This window comes from Drosophila sulfurigaster, chromosome 2L (assembly GCF_023558435.1).
Source record: "Drosophila sulfurigaster albostrigata strain 15112-1811.04 chromosome 2L, ASM2355843v2, whole genome shotgun sequence".
In the NCBI taxonomy this organism is placed as follows: Eukaryota; Metazoa; Arthropoda; class Insecta; order Diptera; family Drosophilidae; genus Drosophila; species Drosophila sulfurigaster.
The window spans coordinates 8,148,274-8,174,441 of record NC_084881.1 but is presented as its reverse complement, the minus strand read 5'-3'; the positions used below and the strand labels follow the sequence as shown (position 1 = coordinate 8,174,441).

General features: G+C 36.3%; 1 protein-coding gene and 1 long non-coding RNA gene across 2 annotated transcripts; one reads left to right on the top strand and one right to left on the bottom strand.

Annotated features, from left to right (window-relative positions):
- Positions 1–1,058: 1,058 nt before the first annotated feature.
- Positions 1,059–26,168, bottom strand: LOC133836427 (voltage-dependent calcium channel type D subunit alpha-1). The gene is given in 35 exon segments (XM_062266920.1): positions 1,059–1,777; positions 1,856–1,986; positions 5,301–5,341; positions 5,885–6,309; positions 7,128–7,787; positions 7,848–8,096; positions 8,154–8,342; positions 8,407–8,472; positions 8,531–8,614; positions 8,683–9,154; positions 9,229–9,375; positions 9,441–9,493; positions 10,573–10,680; positions 12,465–12,572; positions 13,261–13,348; positions 13,431–13,597; positions 13,778–13,907; positions 14,401–14,518; positions 15,770–15,828; positions 15,892–16,007; positions 16,073–16,282; positions 16,347–16,554; positions 16,673–16,898; positions 17,176–17,695; positions 17,753–17,934; positions 18,513–18,665; positions 19,147–19,253; positions 19,403–19,542; positions 19,760–19,865; positions 20,687–20,818; positions 20,820–20,901; positions 20,999–22,374; positions 23,390–24,179; positions 24,627–25,040; positions 26,071–26,168. Coding segments are annotated over 34 exon segments (8,214 nt in total). The 5' UTR covers positions 24,637–25,040; positions 26,071–26,168; the 3' UTR covers positions 1,059–1,216.
- Positions 13,905–14,525, top strand: LOC133836432 (uncharacterized). Its single transcript, XR_009893727.1, has 2 exons — positions 13,905–14,146; positions 14,377–14,525. It is a non-coding gene; the product is annotated as an uncharacterized LOC133836432 (long non-coding RNA).

The following is a 26,168-nucleotide window of genomic DNA, read 5'->3' as shown; positions in this document are numbered from 1 at the left end:
CAGAAATTTGGTTGCACTCAAATACAAATTGTAGAGTTAATTAAAAAATTCTTCTGAATGGGAAGAAAACCTTCTTACTACCGGAGTTAGTTGCGTTGGCTAACAATCTGATATGTTTTGTACTCTATGGTATATTTTGAATATGGTATTATTTGAATATTTTTAAATTAATACAATACTTTTTTGTTTTTATTCACAATGGCTAGCGGGAATCTCAAAGTGGACAACACTCGACCGAAGCTAATTTTTTTGTTGAAATAGAGACAGGTGTTTTAAGTGCAAGCGATCTTATTGAAATTGCGTTTATATTATAGTTAAATAATTTGGTAAATAATGGCAATACTTTCTCTTTTTGCTGGTCCCTTTAAAATGTCAGTTGCCCGTGCATATATTCACTGTAAAAGGCTATTCAAATGTTTATTCATTGAAATTGTAATCCATGCCACTCATTTATTTGGAGGATTAAACTGTGTATAACAACAGTTGCAAGCCTTAAATACTTGAATTTCAGTGTTGAAGCTTCCCCAATATCAACCTACAAATAATGAAACCAAGTTTCTGATATTTTAAATTTGCTCATTTATTTTATAAAATCAATCATAACAATTCATTTCGCAATTTCAGGGTTCAATTTCATTCATTCACTATGAAGTTAATAAGTTTATTTGTTTTTATTACATATTAACCAATTCCATATTTGTATGCTTTATTTACGCAGTTGTTAAACACTTAAAAAATAAAATGCGTCTAAATTGAAATAGTCGTACGGTACGTACACATCAGATGAAATTTGTCATTGTTAATAATAATATTATATAACTAATCAATTAGGTTAATTTTCTTTTTCAATTATGTCATTCATTTAAAAAATATATTTCTTCATATATAATAATTTGCGTGTGCTTCTGTTTTCTTGTGTGTATTTTTATGTTTTTTTTCGTGGTTCATAAAGGACGATAAACCATCATAGACGTTATCAAAAAGGCAAACCATTAATTTTATAAGTACATACAATGCTTTTTACAAGTTTTACAATTTGTTTGTTTGTTTTTGTGTTGTTTTGTTTTGTTTTTTTCACGTCACGCAATATTTGACCTTGAGTAAATATTCCTAATGTTCTTTTTTCTTTGCTAAAAATTATACAAAAATTGTCATAAACGTACATTTAAAATTCCATCAAGAAGACATTTCGCATGTATGGACTACAGTATGTATGCTATGAGGCGGCCGGATAACCCTGACCACTGCCTAAGTTACGCTGAGGCGATTGTTGTTGTTGTTGTTGTAGTTGTTGTTGTTGCTGTTGCAGCAGAGTGGGTGAATTTGTTGTTTGGCTAGTTGTAGGCGATGCTGCATTAGTTCTACTATTTAAATTATTATTAGTATTGATTTGGCTAATTTGAGACTTATTATTATTAGTGGTCGTTATAGTGGCAACTCGTCTAAGACGATTATCTGGTATCGGTGGTGATTGTAGAGTGCCCGAACCTTGATGCAACGGAGAGAACGATGATGGTCCACTGGCGCTGCCACCGAATGCACCAGCAATGCTGCTGCTGCCACCGCTCATGCCACCGCCAATCGCACCACCAGGACCACCGAAGATGCTGCCATTGCTGCTGCCAATCAGACTCATCGAATGCTCGTTCGATAGTATCTGATGTGCAGCCAAATTCATCTCCTCAGGCGTCATGTCTAACGCCTCCTGCATCTCTCGCGCAGCCGTGCCCACGAATTCGGAATCACAATATTTTCCCAAGCCCTCAGCGGCGAGTACCTAAATGAAGACAACATCTCAACACAATTAATATATGTATGTATGTATATATGATAGATTTAATAAGATTGAACATACCCCTCCAATCAATGATTCGGCTAAGCCATTCATTTCAAATGAAGTTGGTAAACGACGCTGATCGTAAGGACTAGCTGGTGTCGATTGGATCATGCGCTCGTGGCCAGGAATAGCACCATTGGGTGCGTAGACTATATAATTGCATAAAATGTAGAATTAAATATACATTGAACATGTTAATTATCACTGGTAACTAGAAAGTCTGAGTGAGATTAAATATGAATACATTTTGTACACAGCTTGATGATCATATGCAAACTATCTAGATAATATCTATGCAGCATTTCTTAATAATGTTAGTATTTGTTACTTAAAAACCATTTTTGGAAATATTTGGAACCAAGCGGACAAATTTTATTAAGTATAACTGAAAAGTTCCTGTCAACATACCTCATTTATTTAATAAAAAAAAATGTTGTAGAACCAGATTGATATATAAAATATTGCCTTTGGTATATTTTAGTATTTTTTTGATTGATTTGTGCAACAAATGGTTTTATTCAAAATGGGTGGCAGGTATCTCAATGTCGAGCACACTTGACTGATTGTTTAATCTTTCTTTATATGCTGATTTGAATATGGCAATTCAATTCGCTAATTGTTCACAATCGGGTTACTATTTTCTACAATATTTATAGGCAAATTTGATATAAGATTCACAAAATATCAAATAGTTTAGCTGATTAACTTTATTTTACTATATTTCGCTGCTTCAAATGATCATCAAGCATTAAAATAAATGTTCTGCAATATGAATTACATTTGACTGTTAGTTTGGCATTCAATAATTCAGGCTATTTATATGTTAAATTGTACAGCTTTATCTAAATTAAATGATATAGTAAGCATGTTCTGTACAAAACAAAAATTGATAGTTACGTAAAAACTGAACCAAGCAACATACGCTAAATATATATTTATAAGTATTTTTAATAAGGATCTTTATTACTATGGTATTATTTAGGCAATTTCTAGGGCAAAGGCGAAGGCGTTACATGAACGAAGCAGGCGGCGCATCTAAAGCGTTTCTTAGTTCTAATCAATAGCCAAGCAATATGTTTGGTTGTGTGTATGGGTGTGTGTGGATGTGCGTGTTGGGTATTCACAGTTTGCATAAGTAGTAAGTTTGTGTCTGTGTATTCATCTTTTATATTGGATACTTTGGATCACATTTGAGTCCATCCCGACACATAAAATAGGAAGCGACGACAAGACAACATTGAAACAACAGTTAACGAACATTTTCTTTTCAAAATTCGGAATATCAAAATATTATATAAAATGTATGTACATTTATACGATTATCTTGGACATGGGTATCACAATTATTATATATTAGATTAGTATATTAGGTATAAGATGGACGCAAGGCACACTTTGATGGGGGGACGGGCTCAATCGGCGAGGCCAGCTTTATGAGTATATAGTATGTATGTATGTGGGCACAACAACACTGTACTGTTATAAGTATATGAATGTAGGTATTTATATAGACACCGATATCGTTTTCAATAAATATTTTGTGAATAATACTTTGATTATGGTAACCTTTTTTCATTCGTTTCGTTTCAATTCGATTCGATTTGATTTGATTCGTTCATTGATGCGTGTTACAACGGTAGTTCTTGTTGTTGTTCAGTTGTTGTTGTTGTTGGTTGTTGTTGTTGTTCTTGTAGGTGTTATGTTTTTACTCCACGCAGGTTACATTGAACTCTTTCGCATTGCTAATTATTAAATAACGTACTCAGGGTGATGGTAGGGGAAATGCAGTCAAAGGAATTAATCAACTCAGGAATTTCAAAACAAAAAATGTAAAAAAATACTTTCTGCCCACGAGGTCAGAAAAAGAGCTAAGTGTTTATAAAAAAATGGTTCGAACTCTCTGAGACTCATCCAGCAAGTATTTCAGGGTTCGAAACTCAGCACTCGGTTGTTTTTAAACTCGAATCACTTAAGCTATAATAAAGATTTTTATAAAAAAGAGTTATACAAAAACAAATTACTTTAACAACATAATTTTTGCATGAAATTTCGTTTAAAATAGATTTTTACCCTAAATAACAATTATCTTTACAGTCAATTAATTAGCAGTTATTATATAACAACTTGTCAACATTGCATCAATCTCAGTTTGTTAGTTTGTAATCAACAAAAGGAGCCATAAGCAGGTTGCTAATTAGTTACAATAAGCTGCTCAAATAACCCAATGTATTACTTAATTGATGCGCTGCCATTATTAGAGGAACGTTTATCTGCACAGAATTAATCGCTGATGGGTAATACTTAATGCTAGGAAAATAATTAATGTCTTAACGCATCTTATTGTCGCTTACATATATTCTTCTTAAGTACTTACTTTGCATATCTATATCTTCTACTCTTAATCTATTTATCGTTATTATTATGTATATTCTAAGCTTACAAAAATATTTCATAAATCATGAAAACCCAATAAAAAAAATAACCTTATTATTGTATGATATTATCATATATGTAACTCTTAACTTTCTTCTTTTTTAGACCCATCACAGGATTGTTAAAACATCAAATATACATACATATTTAATATTCTATTATTTAAGAGAATTCAAAGTCACAGCATAATATTTTGTCAATGTTGTATTCAAATGTTGTTTTGTGTAACGATTGTTGACCAAATATATTTGTGTGTAGAAATGGAAATTTATAAGTCTAAATATATCTATGCTCTATAGGCAGCAAAAGCGTTTCAATAATAGCCCAACTAAACTACTAAACACTACTTTTACTTGTTTGCTAAAACTAGTAAAATACGATAATTTAAAATTAATATTATGAACTGCGCATTTAACTAATGTACATGTGTGTATGTGTGCTATAAGTCCGAATGGAACGCCATTCGGATGAGTGTCTTGAGTGTTGTCTTTCTGTGGCGCCGCATAGAACAAACAGCCAAAAAATTAAATACATTACAAATGTAGCAATCTTATTAGTTGTTATATTTATTGCTGCACAATTGCACTTATTAGAACTTTTTTAGTTTCGTTTTTTTTTGTGTTTTTTATTCTTGTTCATATTTTATTCTTTAACGTTTTTTGGGCATGCCGCAGGCAAAATTCAGAACTCACAACTTAGAATCTGTTAAGTGGCGTTTACTAAAAATGTACATGGATAATAATGTTAATTATATATGTTATGCACAAAATAATAGCAATTAGAGGTTTGGTATGAAATCAATAGTTTTGTGTGAGAAAATTAATTCAAACGTAATAAAAAAAATGCCACAACGAACGAACAAACAAATGTTTTGGTTTTGTTTTTGTTTTAATTTGTTTCCGTATCTCTTTGGTGTTAAATTGGGTAAATAATAAATTTGAAAATGATTAACGTTTAAAGAACTTGTTTAGTGCAATTGCTTATTGCTGTTGTTGCTGTAGTTGTTGCAATTGCAGCATTTTGCGCTTACCATTGTTATATGGATGCAATAAAATACCACGATTGCGGTTGCTGAAATTAATGTTCGGGGATTGAGTAAAATCGTTTTTCGGTTTTCGGTTCTCGGTGAATGTTGGTATTTAAAACGCGCTAATTTATCACAAATAATCTATAATTCTAGTCAATATAGATATTTATGTTAGGGGCATATAATTAATTTGATTGGTTGATTTAATATATATTTTATATAGTATTTGTATGTATGTTCTTATTCGGATATTTGATATATATATTCAACTAAATTGCTAGACAACTAAATTGTTTATTGTGGCCCGGGGCTCCTTTTGTCCATTACAAACGTTAAAGGCGCACTAAGTGAAAATCAAAAAATGCCATTCAAACGTGGCCATAAATGTGAATAAAGTATAAAGAAAACTCACTAAACAGCAAGCCATAGTAACAGGAAGTATGTATGTAAAATAAAACTCAAGAATTGATAGCGTCGTGTATGCGGCTAAGAGTATGACCACAACTCCTTCTTTCATTCTTTGGTCTTCCATCTCCCCCCACGCAGCCGAGTTCCCACTCACCACTAACTTGTCTCCCAATACTCACTCATAAGATATCGCATTGGCTTCCGGTGGTAACGTGCCCGCAACTGTTGATGCACCGCTGCTATTCTTCGCCAGGGGCCGCATCGAGATGCTCTCGCCAAAGGTTCGCAGCTCGCCTCCGCTGCTAGCATGCAGCTCATCCTGCAGCTTGCCGCTGGCCGCCATCCGTGCTTGCATTAGGTTGCGTGCTATGTGATTGACACCATCGGCCACACTGCGATTGAGGCTGTCATACAGATAATCAGTGCCCGCGGGATCTACGCTGCCCAGCACCAAGCTACTGCCTCCAACTCCAGCAGCTGCCAGCGAGGAGCCGCCAATGGTCAGTGCTCCATTGCTATGGGATGCCTTGGCACTGCGTCGGAAGGTGCCATTGCCATGTCGGCGAATGGAGGACCACACGCTGCCGAAGAGTGTGTGATGGCGCTGTGAAATGGAAGTTAATAAATATATTTTGAATAAGAGCAAATGTACTTGCAGAAGATATCATACGCTTGAAGTAGTTTCAAAATTACAAAATAAACACAAAATCCAAAAAAATTAAGATCCTACTGCAATATTCTTAGCTGCTTTGGCTGACTATATAGTAAGTTTAGTACTTTATGGTATATTTTAAATGTAGCAAGTATTATTATTAAAATATACCAAAATTAATATACCGCAAAACACACAAAATATACTGTATACTATATCTGGTATATTTAATTATTTGGTATATTTTAGTATAATACCGCAATTTGATGTTTTTCTTTTCTTTTGTTTTTGTAATAAATTGTAACATTATAACTTTCAAAAAAAATAAGAACGCTTAAAGAATATACAATACCTTCTAAATCTTGCTATTCGTTTCTGTTTTTCCATTGTCAAAATTATTGCTATTTCTCTTAAAGCCTATTGGACCGAATAGACATTATTAGACCGAATAGACATTATTGTCTCGGTTGGTTAAAAATATATACATTTTATGCAGTCGGAAATGTGCCTTTTTACCTATTGCATGCAATTCCTGTTTGCACAAAGTTAGCAGGTGCTCAAAATTTAGATCTACATAAAAAAGTGCACCACGATCTCGTTCTTCTGCCTTGTTGCAAAATTAAGATGCCGTAAATAAATAAAACATGATATCGAGTTGTTCTTCTGCATAATTGCAAAATTAATGGTAATAATATCCCAAATCCCAAGTTAATACTATCGAAATTGCTAATATTACACAAATTAATTAAAAAAGAGACTTTTTAACTTACGCGATGCATGGGTTCGGGTTCCTCAGCCAATTCATCCAGATTGCCGGAGATGGCGCGCTTTAAAGCTGGCGACACCTCGTGTAGTGTCCGTAGACCGGCTTGAAGGGTGACCGTATTGCTATCGGGGTGACCCTCTTTGCCCTCCTGCTCCTTGCGCTTCTTGAAACGTCGGAAATAGTCCTGAATTAGATACGTGGCATAGAACTTGCCCACTGTAACCTCATCATCATTGCCAGGTGGCGGAACCACTTGATCCAATAGCTTAGGATTGGTACGTTTCCAGATTTGCTTAATTGTGGCACGCAGTTCGGCATTGGCATCATCGATGTTACCCTCGGTCTTGATGCTCAACGATGTGCGAACCACGGCAAAGAGCGTGGCATTAAAGAGCACAGTTCCATCGGAGTTGAGGGGCATATTCATGCTGACCAGACGCTTGCAGGCCATGCGATGTGGACATAGTTTGCCAAAGCCAAGAGGCGGTGATATCTTACGTAGCAGAGTGACGACGTCCAAGTGTTTGATGCGTCCCTTGGCATCCGGATCGTACTCGCTCCAAAGACGAATAAACTCATCCAAATGATGTGGACCCAGAATGGACCAATCACGTGTGAGGTAATCAAAGTTATCCATAATGACGGCCACAAACAGATTGATAATCTGAGAGCAAGATTAATAGTTAATGAAAGTGATAAAAATTCGTATAAAGAGGCAATCTACCAGGAAGGAGCACAGCACATAAAACGATATGAAGTAGGGATAGGCAATCGATGAGCCGCATTGCTCGCCGGGCGTATCGGATTCCATGTCACAGCGCACATCAGGCTGTGCTGAGCACGACATCATAATTTCCTGCCAGGCCTCGCCAGTGGCTGAACGGAAGAGCACCAGAACAGCCTGCTGGAACGTCTGGAAGTTGTTGTTCCTCGTTATAGCAGTCTCGCTGTTCAGCGCTATCTTGCCAAAGACCTAGAGAAGTATATTGTGATATTAAAGAAACAAATGGTATATCTTTGAGATACGCACTTGCATGCCGACCACGGCATAAATGAAGAAGAGCAAGACGATGAGCAATGCGACATAAGGCAAAGCCTGAAACGATTTAATGAAAGTCCAGAGAAGGGTTCGTATACCTTCGCCCTTGCTGAGCAGCTTGACGAGACGCATGACACGAAACAGTCGAAAGAAGTTGATGGAAATCAAGTTCGAACCGGCCTGCAACAATACAATAATTCCCAGTAACAAATGCTTCAATTTATGATTTAGTTAACACACTTACCGCTTTGGCTTTTTGCTTACAGCCTTCGACTATATCACAAGCGGACTGACCAGATGTGGTCTTGCTCTGTGGGGCAATTGGAGTCATTTATTTAATAGACATTGCAAAAAAGATTGACACAAACCTTAATTTCCGAATAAACGATATCAATAAAGCTGCCCAGCACGATAATGAAATCAAAAACGTTCCACGCATCGCCGAAATAGTTCTTGAACATAAGCAAAAAAAATATATTAGTAAATTTTTATAAAGAACATTAAGTCCTCTTCGGCTCACCTTGAATCGAAAGGCTGCCAGTTTAAAGACAAACTCGAGTGCAAATACAGCTGTGAATAGCATATTGAGTGCATCTAGAAGCTCTGTATACCATAACGGTTGTTGGTAGAATTTCATCGCCAGTGTGACCGTATTTATCATGATCAATATGAATATGGTATATTCAAACGATGAGGATGTGACAAACCACCAAACTTTATACTGTATACCATGTTTGGGTATATAGCGTCGCACTGGCTTCGCCTTTAATGCGAATTCAATACAATTGCGCTGATTCTTATCGAGATCACAATTCTTGTACTCCTGTTCACCCTCGTTTTGGAAAGTGACAATAACGAAACCGACAAAGATGTTGACCATAAAGAAGGCAATAATAATAATATAGATTATATAGTAGGCAGCAACTATAGGACGGAAATTGTGTATTGGACCCCCATTTTCCTTATTCGAATCAATAGAGACGTATAGCAGGCTGTCAATAAAAAAAAAACAATCGAGTTATTATTCACTCTGAAAAAATGCATTGAAAGAATTATTTATACTCACGCCGGCCAGCCCTCAAAGGTGGAAACGGTGAAGAGGGTTAACATGCCCTTGGCCACATCATCGAAATGGAAACCGTTATTATCCCATTCGCGTTCCTTCAGGCGCGGCTTGTTTATATCACCATCCTCATAGACAAGATAGGTACCACTGAAAAGGTGACATCAATTAAGATTAAGATGCATTTATGAAAAGGATTGAAAGTAAATACTTACTAGCATTCGCTTTTAGACATTTTAGAGCCATCGGTGCAGGAGAAAAATTTACCCTACATAATGTGCGATGTATGACCATTGCGTTGTAACAGCAACAGAAGGGATTTAGAAACATGTTATTAACTCTTGCAATGCAAATTGATAAAGTTTGCTTACGAAAAGTGCGCTTAACTTGGCAAACTCAAACCAGCTCAGTTGAGGGCACTTTGCTAATACAACTGTTGTACTATGAACTAAAGCCTAACTAGATGTATTATGCAGCGATACAATAGACTAAGCTAGTCCATATATAAGTATATATACATACATATACAGGGTGTCTCAAATGCAATCAAATTTACACACATTTCTTGCTCTGAAACGGACACAGGTTTTTATTGGATATGTGTGGGACATCACAATATATTTACAGACGGTACCAAAACAATACGAAACAAACATTTCAGGATTGGTTAGATACGATTACTTACAAATATACGAGTATATTACAAGAGGTTAGAGAGCAGCTTTTTTTTTGGAATTGTATCGATATACTTCATATGGCATATTAGTATACAGAGTAAGTATATGTAAGTTGGAAAAACTTGAACAATATCGGGTTAGGTTTGTTGGAAAGCTAATAATAGCTAGCAAGGCGTAGAAGCTAATAGCTGGCTGATTGGAAAGTGTGTGTTGCAACGATATAATGATTTATTATAAAGTAGTTGATGAAGTTGTTGTATTTATATCAAGTTTACCAATATCATAGTCTTTCTGTTAAGCTGAGAAAAATCAAAAGAATCGAGTATGAATCAGTACATTGATTGTCCATTCAAGTGAATGCCCTAATCTTAAGTGTTCGAGTCTGCCCAAGTCCCAAGAGTACACATACAAATTTTAAACACTCCCCTCCCCACCAATAACCAATCAATATTTGTTTTCAATCACATAAACTGTTGGGCCAAGTGTACATCAATAATCCAAAGCACATATAATATTAAGCAGCAAGTTATTGAATTCTTTTAAAATTAGAAAGCACACACATAAGCCGATTCTGGTTACCCTCCACCAAGTATTTTTTTCAATTAATATTTTAATTTTTTTTTTTATTTTTTTTAATTTTATTTATTGTAAATAATTGAAATGAAATTACCTTAAAGAGTTGCACTCCAATAACGGCAAACATGAATTGCAATAAATATGTAACCAACATGATATTACCAATGGTTTTAATTGCGACTACAACGCACTTCACCACGTACTGTAGTTATTTTGTTCAGTGTACGAAAATAATTGACAGGCGTGTGAAATTTTTTTGGTTTTCATTTTCGTTTTTTTTTAAATATTAATGGATGTGTGTATGTTTGTGTTTATGCAGCATCAATCAGAGGAATTTTTGTTATTTTGGCCACATTTTTGGAATTGTTTTAGAGAAATCAAAAGTTTATACATATTGCCAAAGCAAATGGTATATATTGCAATTTTTGTTGTGTTTGGCATAATTGGAAAACCGAAACGATAAAAGAGAGAAAAAAGAGGAAAATTCATTTGTAAGGGATTCATTACGAGTTTCATTTGTTCTTCATATGCTAAAAATAAATATGTATGTATGGATGAATGTGTTCTTCATTTCAATATACATTAAGTAAAAGGTTAATGACATTGAAATTGACGGACAGTGGGCTAAAAAATCGGTATTTTGATTTGAAAGTAATAAAAAATCAAAAATAAATAATGAAAAGCTTACTAAAAAAAAAAAGATGAAAACTTGTTGTTAATAAATGAATTAGTATGAATGTTCTATGACAAGGTTTTGTTACTACTACATACAAGAAGTTTTTCTACCGACGATCATTTTGCTAGAATTGTAAACAATTCGTGGATTATATATTCGTTACTCTTCGGTTTGTTGATTGGATTGCCTTGATGCTAGGGTGCAAGGTAGGACGCTGAAACTATTAAAATAACAAGTTGTTGCTGTGTGGGCGTGTGTGTGTGTGTGTGTGTGGGGTGTGTGTGTGTGTGCTTGTGAAGTGTGCTGAGATTCACTTGAATCATTCATTATTTCACTTTTTGATGCTTTGGGATTGACGTATACAACGCAGAAAATGGGTGTGGAATATAAGAATTGATTCGACAAGTTTACATGGTACAAGATTTTTGTGAGTATGGTTAGGTCTCTATTTGATTAGCAGCATATCAATTCCCTGGTAAAGTGCACAGACAAAAAAAAAAACATTAATTATGCTCTTCCCTTTTCGAACCAGTTACACTGAAATGTGCAGAGCACACTCTTCAAATATTTTATTAAAAAGTTGAATCAAAAAGTATGCTCTACTGATTTTGGTAGAATTGATTCGAGTCTCATATAATGCCCATCAATTGATCACTGCTTAAATGTAAAAGATGTTTTAAAATCTAAACTGCCCTTGTAGAATGGATTCCCGCATTAAGGAATGGTATAGAGAATGCAGTCTTAGTTATGCTGAGCATTAATAAGCAATACTAGGCATTACATAAGGTAGTATTATTTACAATAAATTCGTTTGTACATTTTATCATATTTTCAGTTATTAGTAAAATAAACGAGTGTTGCGATAAAATTTCAAAAATAATTACAATAGTAGATTAGATTAAATTTTAAGGATAGCAATTCAAACATTTAACAATTTGGAACGACAACAGAAGGTTAATATAATTAATGGTTGCAATTAAAATAAAATAGAAATGTCTTAAATAATTTACAACTAAATATCTTAAAGAAGCTTTAAATATACATTTGTTACTTTTAAACAATAAACTGATACTTAGAAATATGTATTTTCGGTAAATTCGTTAGTTTTGATTATATACTAACTTGTACCCTAAATAATTATATATATATTTTTCGCTTGATCATGATAAATGTTCAACAATTATGTAGTCTAAATCTTAGATAAAATACATATGGTAAGAGTAGGCTCGAATTTTATACAATCTTATATTCGGTAGTTGGAGTGTTACTTATCGAAAGAGTAGATTAAGCACTTAAGAAGAAAATCATACCTTAAACAATTGGACTCCTATAACTGCAAACATGAATTGCAGGAGGCATGTGACGAGCACAATATTTCCGATAGTCTTTACAGCGACTATGACACATTGAACAACATGCTGTACGTGTGATATGACGATATATTTATATTTAGTTAAAGTACGATAGATATATAAGATATACGTGTGATATGACGATATATTTATATTTAGTTATAGTACGATAGATATATAAGATATACTCTATATGTATATATGTAAATAGCTCTAGTAATTAATTGCGTTTTGGTTTAGTATCAACATGAACGGCACATAGTTTGACTATGCCTAAGCCACGCCCATTGCATTTATTCCACGCCCATTTTCGTTAGGTGTTAAATGTGTAACTCAAAATCAAACAATATATATAAAGTATATAAAGATGTATTTATATTGTTGAAAGAAATATTCGTATAGTTTTATTTCATTGCAGTTTAAAGTTCTTGAAGCACCCTACACCCAGCATTTCAAGGTTTTATTTTAAGAATTCATTATGGGTTCTCTTGGTTATGAACCCAAACCATCACTTCATTTCGGGTTATTGCAAAAAAGTCAATATTTCATTATTAGCTCGCAGATAACAAAAATCATATTATTTGGTGTATTTTGTTTAATTAATATGAGCATAGCCTAAACTTAAAAAACAAATGTCAAGGAAATTTCAAAACAATTTTCGTTTAATAAAAGCAGGTGAATAAAAAAACATTTTAAAGAACCAAAAAAACAAAAGAATTGAACAAAAGTTATGAAATTTGTGCGTGTAGCTTACCTTTAAACCCTTGGCTCTATTAATGGCTCTTAGAGGCCTTAAAACTCGAAGAACACGAAGAATTTTCACGACTGAAATCGCATTCGAACTGCAGTTGAAATCGACGTTAAAATTATGGTTCAGAAGTAAGTTTTCAACTACTGGGTTAGAGTAGCTTTGTTAGTGTTTACCTGAATACTAGAGATATCAATGAGACGCAAACCACAAGTAAATCTAATAGATTAAATGCGGATCTGCAAAAGGCTCCGTCGTGTAATACGAAACCGTATGAAATCAATTTCAGAATCAGTTCTATTGTGAAAACTGCCGTGAAAAAGTAATCAAATTTATTGAGAACCTGCAAATTGAATCCAATGACGATAACATGAAAAGTATATGAAAAGAAATTAACTAGAAACAATCGATAGAAACCAAAATAAACACACACATCTAATACTCGTATTATAGCAAGGCCTGTTTAGCAACTTACAAGATTATCAGATGGTTTTTGGCTTTAAATGGTACAGGAGCTACTTACTTTATTCAAATCGTCGTTAGCCTTTAGTGGATTCTCCGCAGCCAACATGGCGGATGAAAACATAATACAGCACAGGATTATGTTGCCAAAGTTACTGTGATTACAGAGCCAATGGCAAAACACGCGAAATCTGTGAATGAATATTGGGTGTTGTTAATTAAATATGATTGAATTGGAAATATCAAAGAAATTTTCGGAGAAACATAATCAAAACAAAACATGCAAAACACAATTGTTAATCTGATAAGAGCGTGTTAAACGAAAGCAAATACTAAGTGCTAGAGTTGGCTTATCATTTGTATACGAGATTTCTACTACAACTAGGGACAGAAACAAACTCTATAGATCTGGTGATACAAGAGATTTCAGGTATTGCTAGGCAAGAAAATCAAGTGTAAGTCTAATCATCTAGACACAGGTACGAGTAAAGGGTTATATGCAAAAGACAAATACATTTTTATCATAATAATACGAATACAAATACAAATAATTAGGACACATCACATATGTAGTCATAGTACGCACACAAAAACACGCACACATAGAAAAGGAAAAGGATAACTGGTTATCAAATGAAAACTCTTTGATTTATTTTCTAGGATTAAAACTAAAACATAAAAAACCTGTTCGTTTGGGAGAAAAGAAAGAATGATGTGCCCGGTGGTATTGGTAGAATTTTTGTAGCCGTATTAACCTCAGACATACGACGTGGGCGTGCTGTTATCATGCCTTCTTCATCCACTATATGCAATAAATTTTTCATATTTATAATTGGCCAATGAGGAAAAAATAATAAACACATACATATATATTCCAAGATATATAAGGCAGCTTCTTAACTTATACACAAAGAAATGTAAATATATGTAAGGTTATATATAATACAAAATAAAGAGCTTATACTAAGGTTGTAATTCTACCGTACTATCGAAGAAATTTCGAGGAGGAGCTTTTCATTTTTTAGGGAAAATTAAGTACTTATTAATTTCTCCGATAGTACTTAAATAATAACATGTTTAAAAATCTTTCTTATACTGTTATAAAACTAAAACGACTTAAAAAGAAGATCTATTCTTAGCTACTAACTAATAAATTTCTTCTTGAAATTAAAATGAAAAACCAATTCATGTTTGTGTGCGAACTAAATCTATTGAACCAGGGACTATGTAAAGTAAAGTTCTAGTGTTGTCTACATTAACCAAAGTATCATAACTGAATGCTAAATACATACTAAAAATATGGTGATCATTAATTTAAATTACAAATGATTATCAGTTGGATTGAGTCAAATTGTTGATCATTAACTGAGAATCCAAATCAGTTCTTTATAAAATGTATATTATTTATGTACATTAAAAAGTGCAATAAATACAGCTCACTGTGAGAAAAAAATCAAGTAAATCGTATGGTTTTACTTTAAGGCTTTTAATAGTTTATTTGTAAAATGCAAGCATGCAAAATAACCGTTAAACGAGAGTGCAAAGAAACGTTCAACAAAATCTGTTTAAACAAATTTGAAAATAAATTACAAATGTGTATTGTGTTGTATATTTTTGTATTTTGTTGAAGTATATTCAATTGATATTATTGGTCTGAATGTGGTTTCTTGATTTACCTGTTTGTGTAACTGAAAATGAAAAATGCACTGCCGCGTGGTATGGGTTTTTTAGTCTTCTTCATGCTGACTTCGGATAAACGTCGGGGTCGTGCAGTAACACGTGCTGATACTTCAGAATGGGAGTCTTTCGATTAATACAAAATTGAGAGTTGTGCGCGATTTTTTTTTTTGGTTTTCCAAGGCAGCAAATGAAAGCGTCAGTAGCATGAAAATCATTCATCATTTTTTGTCAACTATGATTTAGTAAGTTTTGAAGCTGTTTTTTGTGTGCTTAACTTAGATATTATACTTAAATTCTATATAGTTTTTGAAATATTTTAACTAAGATTTATATATAGCTTAGTTATAGATAAGTGTTAGTTTATGTAACATACCTTCTTCTTCCTCCTCGCACATTTCTCGACCCTCTTCATCGGATAAGGTTTCATGATCCCTACAAAAATTAAAAAATCTCAGATGTAAAGTCTACTCAAGTCTCATACAACAATCACACAACTTATCATCGTCCATGTCATGATGTTCCATATCCATATCAATGCTCATATGCTCATCGTCCATACCATCTATGGTTGGCGTGGGACTGTGTGATTTTCTTAAGGCGCCCTCGTCAAGCTATAGAAATCAAGCCCAGTAATTAATGATCAATTGAGATACAAAAACGTAACATTGTAACTTGCCGGTTCCTCATCCTTCTCGACCTCCGAGAGTGAGTCAGCATCGGCCAAATTGTCGACAGCAATGGCCAAGAACACATTCAGCAGAATATAATTACCGCATATGAACAATATGATGAAATATATGCAGGCCAAGGCACCATAGGAGGAGACACCGCCATAGGCATTGATGCCAACATACATGACTGCATTCCAATCCTCGCCCGTCATTATCTAAGAGCAATCGGACAAATTAGTATTAACAATAAGATGTCCAGCTTTGAGTTATTCTACTTACCTGGAATACTGTGAGCATGCTCTGCCAGAAGCAATCGAAATTCATGCGAACCTTCTCCTCATCATTATAATTAAATTTACCACCAAAAACTTGCATACCCAGCAATGCAAATATCACAATAAACAGGAAGAGCAGTAAAAGAAGCGAAGCAATTGATTGTATTGAATTCAATAAGGAAGCAACTAGATTAGACAGCGAGCGCCAATACCTAAAAGAAAAAAGCGTTATTAATCGATACACTATCCAAGAATAGTAAAAATTTCGCTAAATGCCGTTAATCGATACAACTATCGCTAACTGCTGCTTTTCGATAACACTCAACTTACTTGGTCACCTTGAAGACTCGCAGAAGACGCACACAACGTAACACGGAGACACCCAATGGGGGCATTACTCCGGTTCTGGTCAACACAGTCTCGGATATGCTGCCGATGACAACAAAGCAATCGAAGCGATTGAATAGTGACACAAAGTATCCCTGGAAACCTAAACTGTACATTTTCAGCAACATTTCGCAAGTGAAGAGTCCAATGAACACCATATTTGTATATTCTGTAAGTACGGAAAGATGAAATTAGTATGCTCTTAAAAATTTGTTAGTATTTGAATTACAACATAATATCGATAGATGCGCACGCATCGTTAGTATACATCATTATAAATATTAGATTTATTGAGCCAATAAATTTTATCATCAGATACCTCAAAAATCTTATAATCATTTGAAAGACTTTGGTCGAACTGCAATTGTCCAATATGAAATGTTTGACATTTTGATTTACATATGTACTATAGGTGCACTCATCGACATTACATTGTGATCACTTACCCTGAAAATCATCTAGCCAATCGACTTGGCCATAGTGTTCTGTTGCCAGAACGCCAGTGTTGAGAAACACCAGCACAATGATGAGCCAATAGAATGCCTGCGACTTGACAGCTCTGCGACAGGCGCGACGCATTCGTCGATTAACACGATCAAAGTCTTTCTTCATTTTGCGCCAACGTGATTCGGTAACTTGCATATCGGGCATCTCTTCGCCCATATTTTCGGTAGAATCCATTTCATTTGGCTGTTTGCCCTTGCCGTCGGGCATAAGTCCACCGGGAGCATCGGGCTCAATGTCTTCGGCCTGTGTTATCCAATCGAGGTAGCCACGCAAATCCTCCTCGATCTGTTGCTTCTCGCGCAGCTTTTGAAAATCGCCACGATTTTTGGCCTTGTTACGCTCTTTGGAGAACTCTCCAGACAACACACCAAGAATCAGGTTCATGACGAAAAATGCGCCCAAGATGACCATTGAAATGAAGTACATCCATTGCCATGTACTGCCCATGGCATCTTGTATCTACGAGTACCGTTTAAGTATGTATCAATAAGAACTCAAATGGCTCAAATCACTTACATAATACAAGACATCTGTCCAACCCTCTAGTGTGATGCACTGAAACACCGTCAACATGGCAAGTCCAAAATTGTCAAAGTTGGTAATGCCAAAGTTGGGTCCAATCCAATTGCCGTAGCACTTCATACCAGCTGGGCACTCATAGCCCACTCCACAGGGCCTTTTAGTATCTTCGTATTCACCTAGATTCCGAGTTATTCGTTTGGGATTGTTTTTTTTTGTTTTGTCTTTGTTTTTGGTTTTTGTTGATATCTTTTTTTCATGCATTAGTAATGGGATGAGATGATAATGTGGATGATCTGGTGATGTTTATGGTGTGGTTTGTGAGGCGATTTTGTTTTGTTGAATTTATATGCGGAATATGCCGCCCGTTTGTCCCAGGAGTTTAAATTTCAACAGCTCTATTAACTAGCAGATTAGTTATAATGCTCCGTCGAGATTGGACAGTAATTTGTTTTGTATTTTTTTGTGAAGTTTAGTTTAATTTTCATTTTCAGTTTTTGGGTGCATTTGGCATATCTTTGTGGTGAATGGATGTGTAGAATCTGTGTAGAGCGTTTTCTTTTGGAGTTTTGATTAAACACTAATTGACTGTTTGTCTGATTGGAGTGTGTTCTGCCCATAATGACGTGCACCAATCTACTATTAATAGAGCTTCAGGACGTTGAATTTTAATGCGACATATCTGGTAGCATTCAAGACTTTGAATGACATTCGTACAACGTATAAATATTGTACTGTGTTGTTATTAAACGCTTACCTGTTACCTCATCTCGACACGCCTTGTGCAATTTACCAGAGAATAACTCTAGGCCAATTATGGCATAGATTATGATTACGAATATGACCAGAAGTGCAATGTGAAACAGTGGCACCATGGCCTTTAAAATTGAATTAAGCACAACCTGTAGACCTGCGGAAAGCGTATGAATAGCCAATATATAGTGGGGGTTTACATGTACAAATACATCAAGTGCGGTTTACACTACAAAACACACAACGAAAGCTGGTCACGCTGCACAGACCTTTAGAACATTTTCACGAATATTGCAAGTATTTCATATTAAATTTTCATTAATAAATGACTTATCTATCTTATGGACAACACACGTATTAATTCAAATTTTAATTACTTTGGCAAAATCGCATCAAATTTAATCTTTAATTGTTTAAGTCTTGGAAATATATCTGTATAATTAAATGAAATTGAAAACGTTTTTGGAATATTAAAAAAAAAAACGGACAACATTATTGATTCTCAGCGCAGTTGTCTGTGCAGCATTTTATCTACGAATTTACTCCGTAGTTATTCGATTTCTTGCTCTACAGGACAAAGTGAATTTTGTGTTTAGTGGGAGTTTTTCGTTTTGGATTTAGGTGCAGAAAGCGCTTACTTGGTACACCCGATACAAGTCGCAGTGGACGCAGTACTCGAAAGGCACGGAGTGCCTTCACATCGAAGCCCTCACTCACGAATGAAGATAGTCCGGTACTTATCGCTCTGTAAAATGATTTGTTTGGCAGACAATTTCATACGTGTCTCAGTTATCGATTGAATTGGATATAAGGTAACATAGAAAATGGTTAAAATTAGGCCTGGAGGGGCCTCGGCGCTTTTGCGCTTTTAACTGGCATATTTTATATGCTTACCCTATAACTACAATTGTAAAATCTAATAAATTCCATCCATTTCTTAGATATGCACCATTATGTAACACAAAACCATATGCTATTATTTTCATAACACATTCCGCTGTGAATATATTTAGGAATATAACTTCAATTGATTCCTAATTGGGATATTTGGTTTTTGATTGAATGTATGAATCGTTCGATGGGTGCAGATGAGTGAAAGGTGATGTGATGAGGTGGGTGGAATGCATAAAAGACAGATGGAATAAAAAATGCATATCAATTAATAAATCTCAATATCAGGCTGTAGATAAATATATAATTAGATTGTAGTATAAAGACAACGCCTCTTCAAACAGACCGCATTTAACTTACCAAGGTTTGATTCGTGGCATTCGAATCGGCGCCTGGATAAGGCGTGTACACGGCCAAGGCAATACAATTGGCGAAGATTGTTAACAATATAAGGAACTCAAATGGTCTAGAGAAAGATTTTGTATTCGATTAAGGAAAACCAAAATGACTTTGAGAGTTTATACAACGGAATTGGCTAAAAGACTGTGAAACATTAATATAATAAATAAAAATTTACTGATATTTGTTTGCAATGTATGGGTTTAGAAACTTAAAGAAACAAGTAAGAGTGCCCTACTGTTAGAATCCCACTACCCATTTTATATATGAGGAAAACAGTGAGGTATTTTTCTTAAAATATATCAAAATAATTACCGAATGATATGTTTGGTATAATGATATAGTTCTAAATTCAAAATACACCACAGAGTACTAAAGACACTAAAGATAACAGATTGTCAGCCAAAGCAGCTAAGCCCCTGTTGCAATAGACATTTTTGACATACAAAAATATTTAACAACTTCAATCGAAATTTTTAGAAATCATTAATACTGTATGTACCAAAAATCGCGACAAAATTACACTTGCTATTTGATTTTTTCGATTTGCAGTGGCGAAGGTGGGCGTGCCTTGATATGTGTGTAACAAGTGCTGTCGAAAAAATTATGTCTCTGTCTATAGGCATTTAAGGTGGCTTTTGACGCTGATCAAGCATATATACATATATGTTATTTTAGGGGTCGAAGATGCCTCTTTCTGCCTGTTAAATACATTTCCTTCTACTTTACTTTTACTTTCTACTCTCAATTATTTAGTAAACTATGTAACATATATCCAAATATTTCTATTTTGTTTGCTTAATAGTAATGTAAAAGAAAAAATAATATACAAATTGAAATTATTTTCTTCACCACCGAATGAAGCATGAGTTATTTAAAAAAGGATACTTCCATTCCACAATGCGAATGCAAAGAGCTCGTAGAGGGTTCTTAAGCCCCAAACAGAACAACGCACGCTGTGGTCGATCCGGCTGCGGTTTGCCTCGTCGCTGGGGTCGCTTCGAACCTGCAGCTCCTGGTTTTTTGTCCACCGGCGCCGCTGGGTCCAATTGTGGTGCCGTTCATGGTTTCCGGAATGTTTGCTATGCCCATGGTATCAATGCCTGTCGATGTAAATGTCAATGGCAAAGTAGTCGGATCGAGGGGAGAAATGTTAGTAGAGGGTTTCAATTAGTTTGAGTTGGGAAACTGAAAACATACCCATAATGTTGGTGCCTCCGCCGAGGTCTGCTTGCGGATTATGAGAGTGGGACATATCGCCGCCAAGGGCAGCACCTCCGTTGCCATTGGGAGTGTAGGTGCCGCCTCCAGCGGCGCCTCTTTCAAAGTCCATAATGTTGAAGAACTTGCCGGCGCCGCCGCCAAAATTATCAATTAGCTCCGCGGAGCTAGAGTAGAAGGGTGAAAATGCTTGAGTGTCGTCCTCCTCCTCTTCGTAATACTCGTCAGCTTCCTCGTCGTCCTCGTCGTCTTCGTCGCGCTCTTCCTCGTCGTCTTCGTCGTGATGATCGTCCTGTTCGCTATAGTGCTCGTGCTGTTGGGCCAGCTGCTCTTGTTCATCAATATCAATAGTTGTACCCTCAGGCTCGTCTTCTTCGTCGTATTCCTCGTCTTCGTCGTCGTCGTCCTCTTCGGTTATTCTACATGTCCTTCGAATCGAGGGACGATTGTTGCGCGTATTTCTTCTTACAATGACATCCGCATTGTCATCCACATCACCGACATCTTCGAGCGAATCGTTGCCACTAAGCGCTGTCCCAGCAATAATTCTAATCTCATCATCCGCATCCTGGCGTCGCTCACTGAAGCTCTCGCAATCGGTGTTGCCAGCGGCCGATGATGCGGCCTGTTCCTTGGCTGCTGCTGCAACGGCTGCAACAATTGCCGCTGTGCGCAATGTCTGCGAGCTGAGATCGGCCGGATTATCGGGATCGTCGTCGTCGTCGTCGCCTGCCTCGCAATCGTCGTCCCCTATGAAGCTGCTGATGTCGCCAACGCCAAAACCATGCAACGTACTGTTGTCACCGGTGATGTCGCAGTTGCAACTGTTGCTGCTGCTGCTGTCGCCTCCAATGGCACTGTAGCTGCTGTCCTCGTCTCTGGCCCCGCTGCTATAACTGCTGTTGGTGCTGCCAGCACTAGTCACACTATTCTGTGGTTGTTGCTGCCACGTCACAGCCGCTGCTGCTGCTGCTGTGGCATTTGCTGTCGCTGCTGCTGCTGCTGCTGATTGTGATGCTGCCTCCTCTGGTGTCAAACGCTGACTGACGTTGCCGCCACCAATAGATCCTCCACAAGAGTGGCAACTGGATTTGCGTCGTTGACGTTTGCTGCCTCTGTTGTTGCCACCGTTGCTGTTGCTGCCACCGTTGCCTGTGTGGCTGCCGTTGTTATTGTTGTTGTTGTTTTTGTGCCTGCGCTGCTTAAAGTCGAGCTTGTATGTCGTATTATTAACAATTTGACTGGTGACGGTGCTCAACGCAAGTTCTGTGTTGTTCGCTCTCTTCCTGCTGCAGCTGGAGGCGCCTGCTGTGGTATCCTCGCTGCTTGCGGCAATCCCTTCAAGCGGACTGCAACTGTGTGTGTTAAAAGGACAAACATAACTTTAGTTTTCGATTGTCAATACTCAATTTTTACTTATACTTATACGCTTTTGGATGCATTTTACAACGATTCTGTGAGTTCCTTTCATTTCTAATACATTTACCTATGAAGCTACTTGGAATTTCTGACCTCTCGATATTCCCTTTGTAATCTTTAGTTAGGTTGTTAGTGTCTATACTTTTTTTCTCAGGATACCTACATTTAATTAGAACTGCAAATAATTCGTAATGTAAAGATAATTATGTCGAGCTGTGTACTATTATATAATTGACTTTAATTGCTGAGGTAATCGGTTAAATAAAAATCAATCAAGAAACCCTAATTTTCTTTCCCATTAATACTCTACAACAGATTTATTTGAACTACTAAAATATTTAAAATTTTAATTTTACTTTATTTTTTTGTGTTTATAATGTTTTTGTTTGATATTTATTTAAGCAAATATATTTTAAATACTCGTACTTAGCTTCTTTAATTGCCTACATTTTTTCATTACTGATAGTTCAAATGTTTTTTTTTTGAACATGTTCAGTTTTAATTACCCTAATTTGCCACCATATTAATTTTAAATATATTGATCTTGAGCTTACGAAGTATAGATTAATTTCTTTTCGAAAATCGACATGAGGTTAGTGTTAACATGCTTTGGAACTGCAGCAGGCATTCTTAAAATTAAGGTATGACTCGAACATCCATGCGTATGCTTAATCTCCCACACACACACACACACACACGCACACGCACACGCACAAGAGAGACAAGGAGCGAGGGACAATCACAGACAAACATTTAGCACAACACATATTACGATATACGATTTACGATATACGATTTACGATATTTATAATGGTTAAATGGGGTCATTGGCTAACTTACTATGCCCTAGAGTTTCTAGAATTTCTAGAATTCGTATGTTCCAAATAATCAAACTCTTGCATTGCATTGTAAATGAATTTCTTATCGTGCTCCTGTTGGAGCTGCATATACCTTTGTTGTAGCACCGTTGGCCCTGTGGCAACCGTTGGCGATACCGACGAGCTGCCACTTCCCGTTATCATCGATGTCGCCGGCACCGGCAGCGTTATCGTCGGCGATCGATGCTGATGATGATGCTCCGGCTTCAATATAACCACCTCTAGGTCACTTTTGGGTGGGGCCGACTTGCGATTATATTTGCGACTGCCCCGCGTCGGCGTCTCCGCTTTCAAGTAGCGTCGCGATGTCGATGGCGATGTCGGCGATGGCTTGCGTTCAATAATCAGCGTATTATCGTCGTAGGCTATGCAATTGACTAGCTCGCCGCCACCCATCACGCTGGTGGTCGATGATGTCGGCTCATCGCTGTGGTCATAAAGTTTCGCCTCCTTCTGCCGCTGAAATTGCAACTGACGACGCCTCTGACTTGAGGAAGTTGTTGTTCTCGCTCCGTTGCCGCTGTGGGAGCTGCTTGGCTCTTGCTGTGTGTTGTTTTGGGGCAGGCATGATGTAGATGATGATGATTCATCAATGACAATGCTTGTCGGACTTGGTGACAAATCCTTGCTCGTCTCTTTATCCCTATCCCTATCCCTAGCTCGTTCCTTATCTTTGTCCTTATTATTGATATTGTTTTTATGATTTAATTTATTATTGGTACTAGAACTATCCAAGGCATCGTATTTCTTATTTTGTTGCTGTTGTTGTTGCTGCTGTTGTTGCTGCTGTTGTTGGTGTTGGTCATTGGCTGTCGGCGATTGTTGTTTTTGCTGCGTTGATGATGCATGCTCCTTATGTTCTCCTGGTTTTAATGGTTAATGATTTGTGTTAGTGCTTGAAGTTAATTGATACATCTAATGTGCTTTTACGATAAGTGCACCATTAAATTATTTATTTATTGTAGTATTATAATAAGCTAAATTGATTCATTGATTTCTGTGTTCAATTCTGACTCATTTAAAGCATACAAATAATGAAAAAGTCTAAGTAATTATTTGAATAGAATTTGGAAAAATAGGTTTCTTACAATATCCTAATAAAATCAAGTTAAAAATGGATTATAAATCATTATTTATTGACTTAATAAGAAATAAAAATTATTGATTTCTATGCTCACAAGCTAATCAATTGGGTTTATCTCATTTAAAATGAGCTCTATAATGTTTATTTTGTCTTTTCTGCTTCGTGCTCTATGGCAATAAAGATAAAGCTGGTTTTAGTTTCTAATATTTTGTGGAACACGTAATACCTGTATTCATATTTAAAGTTTCCTTCCAGCGAGCAAATTGATTGTTCCTGTTAAGTTCATTAAGTGCGCCTTTGTGCTAACGCTGTCCCATTAAGTGCGGACAACACGAGCCATCAACAGGTGTGTTGAGTCCCAGTACCACTGACACTTTTACACTCACACACACTCCCACACACACACACACGCACATACACTCGCACTCGCATGCACACTTTTGCAACTAATGAAGCCTGCTAAAAGCTTTTTTGTTGTTGGCCACAAATAAATTAGAATTTGTTATATTTGACGGTGGTGCAGTTGTTGTTCTTTGGACGTTGTTGTAAATTGATTTTTCTTTCGTATTTATTTTATTATTTGTAAATTATTTAAAATTTGGCATTTGTTGAAGTCTGCGGTTATTCAGCTGAATGTGTTCTGTATTAAATAAAAGAGTGAACGAATTTTTGGACTTCGTTATTATCAACGTTTATTATATTTATTGAATTTCTTTTATTTCCATCTGGTTGCTTGACACAGAATATCCATTAGTTGAGCCTGATAACTTATCACTGATTGGCGCTCTATATATAAATCTAAGCTCCTAACACACACATACTTGCGCGATGAGTGTGCACGTGTATATGTGTGTGTGTGTGCGTGTGCGTGTGCGTGCGCACCAAAACAAAAACATACGCAATGTTTACATTTTCTTTTGTTGTCGCAACATTATTTTGCGTTGACCAACTGTCAAATGGGCAATCAACTTTGGCGCTCTCTCTCTCTCTCTCTCTCGGTAACCAAGCTTCTCTCTTCGACCTATTACGCGCTCTCTCTCTATCTCTCTCTCTGTGCAGAAAAGCACAGTTAACTTTGCAGCGACCGAAAAAGTTTGAACCAAGTGTCAAAAAAGCATTTTTTGCTTTCACTGAATGGCAGTTCCCGCTGTCATCCTATCCCCTACCTCCCCGCACTACAACCTCATAGAGGAAGCCCCCCTTGGTCCCCTTTGTGGTCCGAGTAGCATTCGTCACTGATTAAAGTTGGTAGAATGCTAACCACAAGTCGGTTCAATGAGGGGAGGGGACGCTGACTAGCATTTATTCGCATTGGGGTCAAGTGCGCGTTGGGCTGTGTTGTAAAAACTAATATGCGCGTTTATTTTATGAGTCGCTTGGGGAAAATGCATAGCATATTTTTCAGCGTAATGGCTGCTGAAACAACTGTAAATGCTGACCGATTGACCTACCCAGGCATATGTAATAAGCGCACACATTCACTTACACGCACGCACACACAAGCACATGCACATGCACAACACACACACATATACACGTGTGAAAAATTTCAGTCGCAGTACGTAGAAAAGCGAAAGCGTTCTTCCTAATACAATCAATCTCTAGCCAATTGCCCTAATCAAAGGCTTCTTCTATATAATCTATAAGGCACCAGTTTTGCGCGGAGTTACATTTGCTTTTAGTCGTTTAAGGATTATTGTATTATTATTATTTTTCTTTTGTGGTTTCACGCAAGGCAACGACCAACAGCAACGCGAACGAGTTTAAG